The sequence below is a fragment of the Budorcas taxicolor genome, chromosome 2, assembly GCF_023091745.1.
Source record: "Budorcas taxicolor isolate Tak-1 chromosome 2, Takin1.1, whole genome shotgun sequence".
Taxonomy (NCBI): Eukaryota; Metazoa; Chordata; class Mammalia; order Artiodactyla; family Bovidae; genus Budorcas; species Budorcas taxicolor.
In genome coordinates this window covers 23,848,576-23,862,872 of record NC_068911.1, presented here as the reverse complement: position 1 = coordinate 23,862,872, position 14,297 = coordinate 23,848,576, and the positions used below count along the sequence as shown (strand labels likewise).

Below are 14,297 nucleotides of genomic sequence, written 5' to 3'. Positions count from 1 at the left end.
GATGAATTTCATAATGTGTCAATTATACGTCAATACAGCACTTTAGAAAAATGGACTGCTCCAATGAGCTAGCCTAGTTCTGAGTTGTTTTGAAATTATTTTCTTCATTCTGTGCCTAGATGACCAATATTACATTCAAAACTTGTTAAGAGACAAGAAAAATGTCTCTTTTAAGACATTCAAGATGAACACAGCAGTGTTCAATTTTCAATGTCATGGCTATTCCAGAGAGAAAAGGTCTAAGTTCAGTGCTGTGAATCGTTCTGGCTGCTTTCCATGGAGGGAGGCTGGAGTGAGCTTTGCCCTGGGCTGACTCTGTTCCTTGTCACTGATTAACCAGCTTTGTAGGAAGGCTGCTTCACTGGCATCCTGTTCCGCCTAGACAGTGATATTTGGCAAAGCTTCGGAGAGCAGAAAAATGTCCACTCGCTGTCACCAAGCTGCTAGTGATAGTTACCTGGAACTTCTGAAGGAGGCTACGAAGAGAGATCTGAATCTTTCTGATGAAGATGGCATGACTCCCACACTCCTAGCAGCCTACCATGGGAACTTGGAAGCCCTAGAAATAATCTGCAGCAGAGGGTAAGTTCAACCCAATGGTTTTGACTGGAAACTGTTTATGGGAGGATTTTGCAGATAGGAGCAAGAGGCAGGGAATTAGTGAAAATACTCTGCTCTCATTCTAGTCTGTGTAAAAATTGCCTTTTTAGAGGAAATGAGAAAATTTCCCAGTGATAAATTCTCTTTCCACACTGAGAACTGCAACACGGGGTGGCTGATCCCTTATGAGCCACACACACAGAAGTCCTGAACTCTAAGTCACTATTATTTCCCTTGAGGGTAAGGTATTTGAATTCTGTGGCTTTAAAACTTCTTTCCATGACTTGTAAATGCTTGACTCTTTTAAAAAGATCAGTGATCTACCCGGTTTTAAGACATCAAGTATAATTGGAATAAATGATGTGTTTTTTGTTTTTTGTTTTTTCATCTGTGCCATTAAAATCCCATAGCCTTAAAAAAAACACTCAATCGAAGTGCAAGCTCTTGGTTCTTAGATGAAATTTCTGGCTTTATAAGCTATAAAAGGGACCTTCAGATTATCTTAATTACCACTCTGGCTGTCAAATACATACATGTACATATACTCTCCCTTCAAATTCTAAAGCAGAAATTAGCTAGCTCTTGCCTTCTACATGTTGCTGGAGGGGCTAGTCACCATTGACAACTATAACTCCAAGAAGACTAAAGAAAGTAAAAAAGAAAATGTGAGTAAAGGAGGCAAGTGAATTTATACATATTGATATATAATGTATGTATTTATTAATACCTATATCCGCTCTGTGTCAGCCATTTTGCTAGATCAACAAGAGAAGTATGATTCTTCCCATCTTCAAATGGTGATTAGATTTGAGAGAGGAAATGTCATGAATGTGTTATAAAGGGGTAAAGAGAGAACACTAAATAAATAAGACAGGTATCCCAATCTAGGTAGTGAGGGAAGGTTTTCCTGAGCATCTAAACTGGAGTTTGAATGATAAGGAGTTGGCCAGATGAGGGTGGAAGGAAGTGTTTCTCCTGAGGAAGAGCATTGTATTCTAGGCCCTGAAGAGGTCAAGTGTGGCTGGATATGGCTTCAGTGGGGAGAGGCCAAGTTGTAAGTGAGCAGGCCAGACACAAGAGTCTTGTAGACTCTTTTAAGGAATTGAACTTTCCCCAAAGATACGGAAAGGCACTGTGGTGGGTTTGTGCAGGGGAGCCACCTGGTAGCTTTTTGTTTACGAAATTTTCCTCAGGCAGTTGTATAGCAGTTAAAGAAAATGTTCAGGGACTGTTCAAATGGTTGAGATGAGGGGCAAACTGGATTAGAAAAGTGGCAGTGGGAACAGAGAGATGTGGATGGATGGCAATTTGGATGTAGAACTGGTTATAGTTGACTGAACGTTGAGTGGGTAGAAGGAAGAGGAGGATCAAGTTTGGTTTTGACAGGATGTTGGATGTTGGCATCCTTTATTGAAGTGAGAGGCACTTTAAGGAGTTAAAGAACCAAAGGTGGAGAGAGTTCCTGAGTTGAAGACTATAAATGAGGAAGTGAGTGGAACTGCTGTACTTCATCCCTTTTAACTTCTGTTTTTCTAGACATCACCCTCTACCCTGACCCTTTCAGCCAAACTCTTCCAGATTGTAACACTGTATCATCTTTCCTCTTCTCCCAAACTTTCTTCACCTACTCAAAGTATATCACCTCTGCAGGAAGTACAAGATGTCAGTTACAATTTCACAACCAGTGCTGAAAACCCTTTCCCATTTTAAGGTCCAATTTAAATGAGAAGACCTAGATGTTCTCCTATGCTCTCTCTCTCTCTCTCTCTGTAAGCCTGAAACATTTTCTTATACAAATTGTACTATGGTCTTTACGTATGACAAAATTAACATAAACTAAGCCCCCCAAATTAAACTATATGTATGCACACAGATTATAAAGAATAAGATATCCTGTTATGTCAAATATACAGTGTGTATAAAATATATATAGAACCCACAAATATATGCACACATATATTAAAATGTATATATTATATATAAATAATTGTGCATGCCTATTTGTACATATACATGAAATAGTATAGTAAGTAAACACTTTTTGTGTGGTATGCAGTTTTGTTTTTTACAACTCAATATATCATAAACATTTTTTCCATGTTAGCATATATTCTTTTACAGTTTAATTTTCAGGAACTTCTTAGTATTCTAGTTAATGAATATAGTATATAAATATATTTCTTAGTCAATCTCTCTTTTGGACAATTAGCTTGTTTCCCATGGTCTAAATCGTGCTGTGATAATTATCCTTGTACGTAAATCTTTGCTCATGTTTTCTTGAGAACAAATACTTCAAAGTGAAATTTCTGGATCAGTTGGCACGTATACCATTTAAAGACTTTTTTGGTGTCTATTGACAAATTACTCTTCAGAAAGTGAGCACCCATTTCTGTCAACATTGTAGGTTTGAAGTGATATATCAATGGACAATATATTAATGTTCTTTGATTACTGGCAGGGTTGAAATTTTTTTATATTTTGAAGTCATTGTATTTCCACTTTTGTGAGCTAAGTATTTATAACCTTGTCCTACTTATATATTGGAGCCTTCAACATTTCTCATTGATTTTTTAAAGTTAGAATATCAGCCTTTGTCACTGTATTTCCAAATATTTTCACAATCATAATTCATATTTTTGACATCAGATATTTATATCAGTGAAAATATAAATTTAAATATATATATTTATGTACTTAAGTCTATCACTTTTACTATGTAATTCCAACTTTGAGGTCATGCCTAAATATTGACACATATTTTCTTGAGTACTTTTAGTTTTTTTTATTTTAAATAACTCATATTTTATTTCTTTGATTTAAGATTTGAGAGTGTGATCTAACTATGTCTTCTCCAAGTGGCTCGTCATTTGTCCCTAAGCATTTTGTATATATAATCTACTTTTTATGTATTTATTTGGCATGGTAATTTCTCTCAATATAATGTCAAAATCCAGTCCATTGCTTGGTATTTATTAAAAACTGATTATGAGCATCAACATTCTAACCCTGGTTAGTCCTTCCTTCTCAACTCTTGTCTTCTGGATCAGTACTAATACATCCCAGATTTTTTCCCTTCACTCCAGAAGCATTTAAGATCTGTTAAGTTGGCCTGGTATAAACTTATAAAAATGTCTTATATAAAAAGGTTTTCACAGGTCACCACCCATTTTGATCACTGCATGTGTGTGCTCTTCACTCAGTTGTGTCTGACTTTTTGCGACCCCATAGGCTGTAACCCACCAGGCTCCTGTGTCCATAGAATTCTCCAGGCAAGAATACTGAAGTGAGTTGCCATTTCCTTCTCCAGGGGATCTTCCCAACTCAGGGATCAAAACTGGGTCTCCTGCATTGCAGGCAGATTTTGATCATAGCCAATCTTTAAGCACTTGTGTGAGAACAAAATGCCCATTACATTTAAGGGGGCTAAAAAGTAAAACTAATCAAAAATGGAATTTAGATGTTAATCAGTTATTGAGGTCTACTGCAATCTGATGATTTTAGTGTCTTTCTGTCTCTACCTGATTGAATTATGGATCATGTGGCAAGCAACAATATCCAAACTCTGGCTTTGTTAAAAACTGTTTTTCTTCCTTTTTTACTTTTAAAGATGGAAAACAATAATTACATGTTTTACATTGGGAAAATGGCCTCAGTTATACAGAATTTAATTTTGCTTTTAAAACATGCATGGCTTTTTTAAAGTTTCATTTTCTAAAATGAAAATAATTTTTTTCCTCTCTGATTCTCAAAGGAATACAAACTTCTTCTAACATTTCACATCATATTGGACAATATACTTAATAAAGCAAAAATCACATGAATTCTCAGTCCTTAACATTTGGGTATATATTCCTTCAGATGTTTCCCTTTAAGAACATACACTTAAATATACCTATGTTCAGCCCTTAAAAAGGCAATCACACACACACACACACACACACACACACACAAAGGCAATCACAGTATACAAACTCTTCTGGATTATATTTCTAATTATTTAATAATATAGTATTGACCATCTGCAGTTAAAAGGAGAGATCCATGACATTATTTTCAGTGGCTATATGGTATCCTACTTAATAGTTTCATTACAATTATTTAATCATTTATTTGTTCATGACATTTAATTTGAACCCAGTTTTTGTATAAGGTGGAATGAGCATCCTTGATGACCCGTGTTTGCACTAGTGTCTGATGTTTCCTCAGGATAAATTCTTTAAAGCAGAATTGTTGATTCAAAGGAGCACTATGTTTTACAGTCTTTTGGCACATACTATGCCAGGAAATTTGAACCACTCTATGCTTCCTCCAGCATTCATTTCCTCACACTCCTGACAAAACTGAGTATTATTATTCTTTTTATTTGTTGCCTATCTGATAGGCAAACAGATGGTGGTATATTACTTTCAATTGCATTTATTTGATTACTAATGAGTCTAAATATTCCTTCTTATGTAGAAAAACATTTTTTGAAAAAGTGATTTTTTTTTCTGAGAACAACTCCAGAAAAAATCAAATCAACTTCAAAAGGAGAAATTGAAATGGAACAGATGCTCAGAGTAATTTAATAAAAGAAAATTGCCTATTTTGCAACAATAATAAAAATCCAGGTTTAAAAATTATTTCCAAAGTGTACTAATCTACCAAAAAGCAAGGGCAAAATATGATTACTTAAAATCTTTTCATTGAGTTTCTCTTTGGGGAAAAAAAGGGATAGAAAAAAATCAAATAAAAATTTTATGAATTTAGACCACAGAAACAATATGACATCAATATCGGATTCAGATCAACAAATGAGGGGGATGAGTTTTTGAATATCTGGACAGTGATGTGTAATGGTTCTATCAAAAATTGTGAAGGACACCGATTGAAAGACAGAGTTAAGAAGAACCCCCAAATTGTCAATAGAAAAAATTTTAATGTAAGTAGTACATCAATTTGGAAAGTTGTCTGTAAATAGAATTTCTGCAAGTGGAAATAGCTTAAATGTTCCAGGGCAACTCATGAATCAGCTTACTGACAGGTTCATCTTTAAATTTGGAATTTTGTGTTTCTTAAGAGAGGAACAATCTTTAAGGGTCACCTCAGGTTTTCTTCATGTTCTTCCCATTTTTGAAGGATCATTTAAGTTCCCTTGGGTGGGGAAAATTCCACTGTTTTATGACCTGAAGCATGTGGATTTAATCCAACCTCTTTATACTTGTAACATCCTCACCCAAACTCACTCCTCTCAATGATTTCTTTTTTAACTTACTCAATCTAATATCAGGCAAATTTAACCCATATGTTTATATTTGCAGTAATGTCTTAGATGTTTTACAACCTCTCTTTGAAGTCTTTTGAATGTGGTGTTTGGTTAAAATAAATGAAAAGTGAAATTCCATCTTTGAGGGTACTGTGCTTCCCTAAGATATACAACTATTTTAAGATTGAAAGAGGTCTCTTTTGATCCAAGACAACTAATCAGGCAGACTGACCAGACTCCTTTTGTAAAGGGTTGTGCAACAGAACCGTGTTATTTAATACTTGCTTTCCTTAGATTCAATTTCATTTTCTTTCCTTCCTCTTTGAACTTATTTCCCTTCCTCTATCTCTGGCCACACTGAGTATATTTCTGGTGTCCCAAATATGTCATATCACCTATATGTGCATCTGCTTACACTCGCTATTCTCTCTCCTCAGAAGGAAGTTGCCAACTGTCACCTTATGGCTGGCTCTAGCCCACAAGCATGTTTAATTTGGACCTCACTGTAATTTTCTCTTAAATTTAAGCCAACATTTAAAAATCAAAAAGCTTCACCTGAAATTCTAGATTTCTGGGTTTATTTGGAAAATGGAAGCTCTGGCAATATTGTGTCTGCTTTTATTCAGGATAGCAATTAGCCACAGCTGAACAATGCCTGTTCTTTGTAGATGGAGCTTGAACTTAACTATGACTTTGTTGAAAAAAAAACAAACAAAAAAAAACGTGGCCCCATTAAGTTAGTTACATCACATCTTGGCTTCTTTGGGTTGTTTTTGAGACATCTGCTAGGAGATATGGAAGATACCATACAAAGGACAAAACACATGGCTTTTGCCCTCTGAGACATATTATCTAAACAGGGCAGGGTGTACTTGACAAATTAAGATTATAAGTGTTGAAAGGCCAGAAGAGTTATTGTAGTGTTGCAGGAATCTACCAGAATGGGTACAAGAAAAAAATATATGAAATTAAATGTTTTGAGTTTAGAGTCAAAGGAAATGATAACAGGTAAAATTTATTTAGTATTCATTATGTACCAAGCACTTTTCTAATGCTTTATGTATGTTGACTTTATTCATATTATAGTTCAATGAGTAGGCAATATTATCCTCAATTTATAGATGAGGACAATGAGTCCTAGAAAAATTGAACTTGAGGCCTCATTGTAGATAAAATGTAAAGCTGAGGTGAGTTAACATAAGACCATATTGTGTTAGAGACCATTAGACATGCAGGCAGGCCTGATCCAAAGTGTACTGCAGTGAACTGGCGGGCAAATCAACTGAGTGCTTGGTCTTATTTACCCCTCTGAGAGTTGTTCTTTTTCTTTTTTAAGAGAAAAATTGTGATTGGTGGTAGTGGTGGTGGGGGCAGTGAATGTGTAAGTGCTTTGTAACGAACAAGAATGAAGAAACCAAAGTTTCCTATGGAAGAATTATAATACAAATCTGATTCACTAAATTATAGGACACTGGTTGGGTCACCTTAACTAGTGCAGGTCTTAACCTGCAGTGAACTTAACCTGGCGATCTTGTTAAACTTCAGATTCTGATTCAGGAAGTCTGGAGTGAGGTCCAAGATTCTGCATTTCCAAAAAATTTGAAGGTGATGTTACTGCTGCTGGTCTATGGACCAAACTTTAAATAGCAAGGAACAGAAGGACACAGTGTATTAACATGCCAGTTGCAAGGGCATGGACCTTTTCTCCTGTTTCACCTGCTGCTTGCCAGGAATGTTAAACACCTTCTCAGACTCTCTCTCCTGCCATCCCATGGGGCTAGCCTGGCCAAAGGTTGCAGAGATCCTGATTTTGGAGTCTGGACTAGGGCAAAGGAAGGTGCCCTTTAGTACTTGTATTATCAGAGTTCTCAACAGTGGCTTGGGGTCAGAGCCATAGTTAACAGTAAGTTATTACTTTTCATTTATGCTTCTTTGTAACTTAAGGCCTCACAGGAGAAGGGCAAGGGGTGGTGATTTAGCCTGGGGCAGGATTCTAGTAGACATTCATTCCACAAATCTTCTTTACCTACCATGTACCCTTAATGCTATCTAATATTGCCCCCAATTCTACCTTAAACCATTGTAGTGTTAGTCACTCAGTCATGTACGACTCTGCAACCCCTTGGACTATAGCCCACCAGGCTCCTCTATCCATGGAATTCTCCAGGCAAGAATACTAGAGTGGGTAGCCATTCCCTTCTCCAGGGGATCATCCCAACCCAAGGATCAAATCAGGGTCTCCTGCATATAGGCAGGTTCTTTTACATCTGAGCCATTAGGGATGCCCAAACCATTCATTATTATGTGAAAGTAAAGTGCAGAATCAATAGACCCTTTGTACAAATATTAGTTGTATTAGACACTGCTTCCTGCCCAACATCCATTCCTCTTTTCTTTCTTGCTGTTGGAAAACCAGTTTTGTTGTTATTTTTTCCTTACCTATGACTCAGAGGAGGGCAACAATTGTGTGCTGGAACTATAACTGAGCAAGTGGGTTTGTTGCCCACTGTGCAATGGAAAGACCAAGGCAATGGTCTTTGCAGAGAGAAAAGGTTTTGTTGAAGGGTGGAAAACAAGGAGACCAGAGGCACTGTTTTAGATTCATCTCCTTGATTGGCTTTTGAATGGGGTATTTACTGTGGAAGTAAGGAAAAAGAGGGGGAGGCTGCTTAGAAACAAATGATGGAAAGTAAGTCTAAGTTTCAATGTAAGTTTCAAGAGTGAAGGCTGGACCGTCCTTCATGCCTCTTCATGGGTTACATGTGCAGTTTTAGAGGTGAAAGGGTCCAGTACGTAACATGTAATGGGTTTTCAGTCTGTGATATCCAGAGTGCACTATCAGTCATTCAAGTCCCTCAGGGCGTCTGTGTGATGCTCATGCTCAGTTGGAAGGGCTTTCTGCAAGTTGTTTCCACATCTGTGGTTTCCCTGGTACTCTGTGAAACAGGTTTGGTGTTCTTGACACTATCATTTTTGTTTCTATCTTGTTTCTACCTTATGAACCTTGATCCTTTAAGGTACAGGATATGGTTTCAGAACCAGCTCTATCTAACAAGCTCAGGAGAGATGATTGCTAAGTTTCTAGGAAGTCTGAATCAGATAAACAATTCATTATTAAAAATAAAATTATATAAACTTAAATTTAATAAATTATATTAAAAAGGTAATACTCAAAACTTATTCCTTTCTAATTATTTTACCACATTTTACTATTATCTTTGCTCTTAAGATTGTTTACATCTATTAAATATCTATGTTGTGGGAATAATTTATAATCAATAGCTACTATGCCTCTCTTCCAAATTCTGTGTCCAGTAATGTCATATTAGTGCTTAAAATGTGTTGAGGTGGTGTATTTACCACCACATGCTATATAAATCAGTGTTTGATTCTTTTCCCTTAATGAGATGGTTGTTAACATTTACCAGCATAGCATGGGGTAATCCTATCTAGGGGAAACATCTAATTGATCTTAGATAAATAAGGTAGCTCTACTTTTTTTCTCCTAGGTATGTGATCTGATTCTGGCCAATAAGACATGAAAGTTACTCATTTTGGGAGTTTCTTAGAAAGCTTTTTTGCTTTGAAAAATGAGATACAGGGTAGATATGGATTGTTTCTGGCCACGTGATACCTAAATGTGACATACCTGGGCTTTTGAAGTTATCTTGTAACAATGTCAAGGCAAGATTAACTTGCATTTTGTTCTTTATTTTTTTATTTCTTAGACCTCATCTTCAGAGAGAAAATTAGTATGTATTGTTTATATTTTCTCTTCTAGAGGGGACCCTAATAGATGTGACATCTGGGGAAATACTCCTTTACATTATGCAGCCTCCAACGGTCATGCCCACTGCGTCTCATTCCTGATCAACTTTGGTGCCAACATCTTTGCTCTGGACAATGACTTACAGTCTCCACTGGATGCTGCTGCCAGCAGAGAGCAGAATGAATGTGTTGCTCTTCTGGATAAGGCTGCCACTGCCCAGAACATCATGAACCCCAAGAAAGTCACCAGACAGAAGGAGCAGGCTCAGAAGAATGTCAAGAAGCAGATCAAAGAGTGTGAGAGGCTCCAGGAGAAGCACCAAAATAAGATGGCCCGCACATACAGCAAGGAGGAATCTGGGACTCTTTCTTCTGCCAAGGGAACTTTCACTAGGTCATTGCTTTCAAATGCTTCTGCTTCTAACACATTTGGGTCACTGTCTAAGGGTATTAAAGATACCCTCAAGCTTAAGTTCAAGAAGAACAAAGATACAGCAGAGCAGTTAGGGAATGAGAGCAGAAGTGGACAGAAGAATGTGATAGAAGTGTTCAGAGAGGATGAGGAAGATGAATTCTCAGGGGACTTCATAGAGAAGCTCCAGTTGTCTGCAAAGGGGGACAGCTGTATGCAACACGAATCCATTCTCAACCGTCCAGGTCTAGGAAATGTTGTTTTTGGAAGGAATAGAATATTCAGCCCTGAAGACATCTCAGACAGCAGGAGAGAGCTGGGGCTTACAATACCCAGTGAACTGTTTCAGAGACAAGGAGAAGCTGAGGCTGATGAAGAGGGAGAGGAAAACAACCATGAAGGTGATCTGCCCTGGGATGAGGATGAAGTGGAATGGGAGGAAGATGTGGTTGATGCTACTGCCCTGGAAGTGTTCTTGCAGTCCCACTACTTGGAAGAATTCCTTCCTATTTTCATGAGAGAGCAAATTGATCTGGAAGCTCTGCTGCTTTGCTCTGATGAGGACCTTCAGAGCATACACATGCAGCTGGGTCCCAGGAAGAAAGTTCTTAATGCCATAAATAGAAGGAAACAGGTGCTACAACAGCCTGGGCAGTTGGTTGACACCAACCTCTGATGGAGTGTTGGGTCAATGGGGTGAGTCTGTAGAGGTGGGGGTGATGCTGTGGCCCCCTGGAGATATTCCAGGCAATACCTACTCTATACCCAATACCAGACTACTGGATTTCTAGGGGTTTGGAGGTGTCCACCTAAGAGAGAAGCCCAAATTCTATTCTGAGAAATACTCTGTACCTAAATTCATATAAACCACTCAAGGAGGTAAGACATGGGAATAAGGAAATGACATTTCTCTTCAATTGTCTTTTTGATATTTTTGAATATAGAAAGGATTGAATGGATGACAGAGAATAGAAAAGACTTTATTTCCTAACTCTGAACTTAAAATTATAGTCTCCAATCACACTAGCTGCTGCCTAATTTCTGATCCTTAGCTCCATGCCTTTACCTGTTGATGGAAACTAAAATTCCTCCACTGGCCTGTGGCTTGATGCCCAACTTGAATGTGTCTAACCCCAATCAGTAGATGTTTACATGTTTACAAGGAATAGAAATGGGTCTGTAACATTCCTACTTGGGAACAGAGAGAATGTCAGGTAGAGAGAGAGATGAAATAGAATGTACGGTACCTGTATGGACTAATTTTTGTCCTTCCAAAATTTATATGCTTAATTTCTGATCTTGAGTCTAGGGATTCTAACTCCAGTCATCCTGTGAAGAGGTAGACACACTGGCGATGTGCTTGCATCGCCATGTGAAGAGAAAGAATAGGCCATGTGAAGATAAAGCAAGAAGGCAGTTATCTGAAAGCCACAAAAGGAAGCCTCAAGAGAAACCAAACTTTTTAACTGTTTTATCTTGGACTTCCATCCTCCAGAGCTATAAGAAAATAAAGTTCTGTTGTTTAAGCCACCCAGTCTGTGATATTTTGTTACAGCAGTCTTAGCAGAATAAGATCATCCTTAAGACAAGAGAGACAGGGAGTGGAAAATAAAAATACAGAAAAGAGGATTAGATGATTTTTAGATGGTTAGATGATTTTTTCCTAAGCCTAAGTGCCTCCTGAAACTTAAAAAGGAAAAAGAAATCTAGGTTCTTTGTTGGGAAAATTCAATTGTAAAAGTTGAATTTTTGTATGGTTATTATATATATATCTTATTTACTGTTGTCTATCACCATTTATGCACATCTGAATACATGTAGGTTCTACAATATAAACTGTCAACATTAACACTGCTGCTGTTATTTGAATGGTAATCTCAAATTCAAGATGAAACCCTACTTGAATAGTTAAGCTTCACTGGATTTTTATAGCCAGACATGCATTAAATGGAATTTACCACTGATTACATGTATAACATAGATATAGCTTCAGCATGCTTCCTTATTCACAGCTGTTTGTGTTACTTCAAGAGGAACCATGGAGGATACAAATGCTTAAATCTGATGAACAACTGGTACATTCTTCTTCAATCAATAGACTGAAAGTTGTCACTGAATAAATATGTTACACTACGGGATTACTATGTTTATAAATATCACATTGCATTGTTCTGGAATAAACTGCAATTGTACATGAAATAATGTACATGAAAGCAATTTTAGAAGGCATTCAAAAAAAAGTAGTAGTGTCTGAGTCCTTCTCTATTAGTATTTCATTATTGTAGAGGCCAGGGTCCTCTCTCCAAGTAGATGCCAGAATCTACCCGATGAGACACTGTTAGGATATAAGAGAAATATAAACCACTAGGAGAGTTCTCCTGTTAGCAAAAAAGGATGCTTTACAGCAGTGCTTTGTATATCACTGTCAGAGGTTAAAAATAATAGAGAAAGCTTGATGATGTATTATAGCAAATGAGAGGTGGCATGGGGGTGGTACAAAGAATTTTGAGCTGGAAACCAGCTTTGGTACTTGGAAGACAGAATAGGAAATAGAAAAGTACTCTTGGGGAAAATGAGAAAAGATAGGCCGGCAAAAATGTTACTGGAATTCAGCATTATAGGATTTAGTCTTGCTTCATGGGATTTGATTGTTTCTAATTGAAATTTTTCCATGTTGCCCTACTGGAGAGGTAGCAATTTGCTCAGAAATATGGGAAGCGGATGTTTGCCCAGCAGGACTGGAAGCTCTCACCAGGAAAATTCCATTAGAGTTTACATGAATTCTGTGATGAGAAAAGGGATATGAATTTGAAGAACATGTAGATTTTAAAACCTCACATAAAACTTCAATTAAATTGCTGAATAAAAAAAAGGAAGGTGCAAACATAATCTTTTTATGTAATAACAGTTAATAACATAAAACAGTGAGGCTAACATGGGTTGTTTGGTATTTTTTCCCCCCAAATGGTTGCATTATATTTTTATTAAAGTATTCCAGCTTATAGACTCCATAGGTTCATCTACCTTTCCATGAGTAACTCCTGTTCCACTTAAAGGGTAAATTCTATATCAGTGATTATTGCAAAATTGGTTTAAAGTGTAAGAACCAAACAGAATTACTTTGGCTCTTATATATGAGGGCTTCGCTGGTGGCTCAGACAGTAAAGAATCTGCCTGCAATGCAGGAGACCTGAGTTCAATCCTTGTGCTGGGAAGATTGCCTGGAGAAGGGAATGGCAACCTACTCCAATATTCTTGCCTAGGAAACCCCATGGACAGAGGAGCCTGGTGGGCCACTGACCATGGGGTTGCAAAGAGTTGGACATGACTTAGTCACTAAACAAAACCAACAACTTAACATATGAAGGCGCAAAGGAGGCAAATTAAAGAGTTCTAGCTCCTGGGAATTCTCCTCTGCCCACTTCCCTAGCAGAGAAGCTAGGTTCTGCTCTACTACAATGTAAAGTCCTTTAGGACAGGAAATTTTCCCTGTCTTATATTCACTGATATTCACCCAGTGCCGATGCGTCACACAGCAGATAATCAATAAACATTGCTAAACAACTGGATGTGATGCCTAGGCTGGGGGCAGGATGCAGATTACTCTGGTCTGTTGATTCCTAGGATTTTTGTCGACCTCAGTAGTTCACAAAGCAAGCATTTGAGGTGGATGGGCAATGTGAAATGGAAAAGAATAACCTTGAAAGGCAAAAAACTTCTTATTGCACAGTCTATTCTAGATCCATTTCCTGCCCTAACTCTAAATAGCTGGGGAGAGTTATCTGTGCTCTTTGGGGTGAGGACTATTATTTTTCTGTTAGCAGCCTAGCACGAATTATTGTAGGAACTCTTAAAAATGAAAGAAGAAATCTATGAATGAATTAAGGTGTTTTTGGTAATCTCATTATCAGACACCCTCTTTACACATTCCTTAGAGTTGTGACCATTAAGATCCCCCCAAAGATTCCATAGTCACTTGAGGTGTGCAGAGTAGATCACGTGGGTATTTTGTTTTAGTGCAAAGGCTAGACAACCTGGCTGACATGCCAAACTTTTGGCTAAGCTACATAGAGCATGAAGAGGACCTGCCAGGAGGAATTTGGGTAAGAAAACAAAGCAAAATAATATGCTTTTCTTTCTGCTGACTTAGCACCAGCCTAGGCAAGCCTTGGAGAGGGAGAATTTGAATGGGTCTTTGGCAGGACATGGACAACACAGCTCTGTTAGTGATTCAGGGAACCTGAGAAAAGCACCCCTGCACGTCAGCTTCCC

General features: G+C 37.6%; 1 protein-coding gene across 2 annotated transcripts in view; it reads left to right on the top strand.

The window, feature by feature from the left end:
* ANKS4B (ankyrin repeat and sterile alpha motif domain containing 4B) overlaps nt 1-11,761 on the top strand; it is a 51,356-nt gene extending 39,595 nt beyond the window's left edge. Inside the window, exons 3-4 of one of the 2 annotated variants that reach the window (XM_052662382.1) lie at nt 349-582; nt 9,627-11,761. In XM_052662382.1, the coding sequence (XP_052518342.1) occupies nt 419-582; nt 9,627-10,701 (1,239 nt within the window). In that variant the 5' untranslated portion in view covers nt 349-418 and the 3' untranslated portion in view covers nt 10,702-11,761. Of the gene's footprint in view, nt 1-340; nt 583-9,626 lie in introns of both variants that reach the window. The other variant, XM_052662376.1, reaches the window with a different exon arrangement.
* Nucleotides 11,762-14,297: the final 2,536 nt, after the last annotated feature.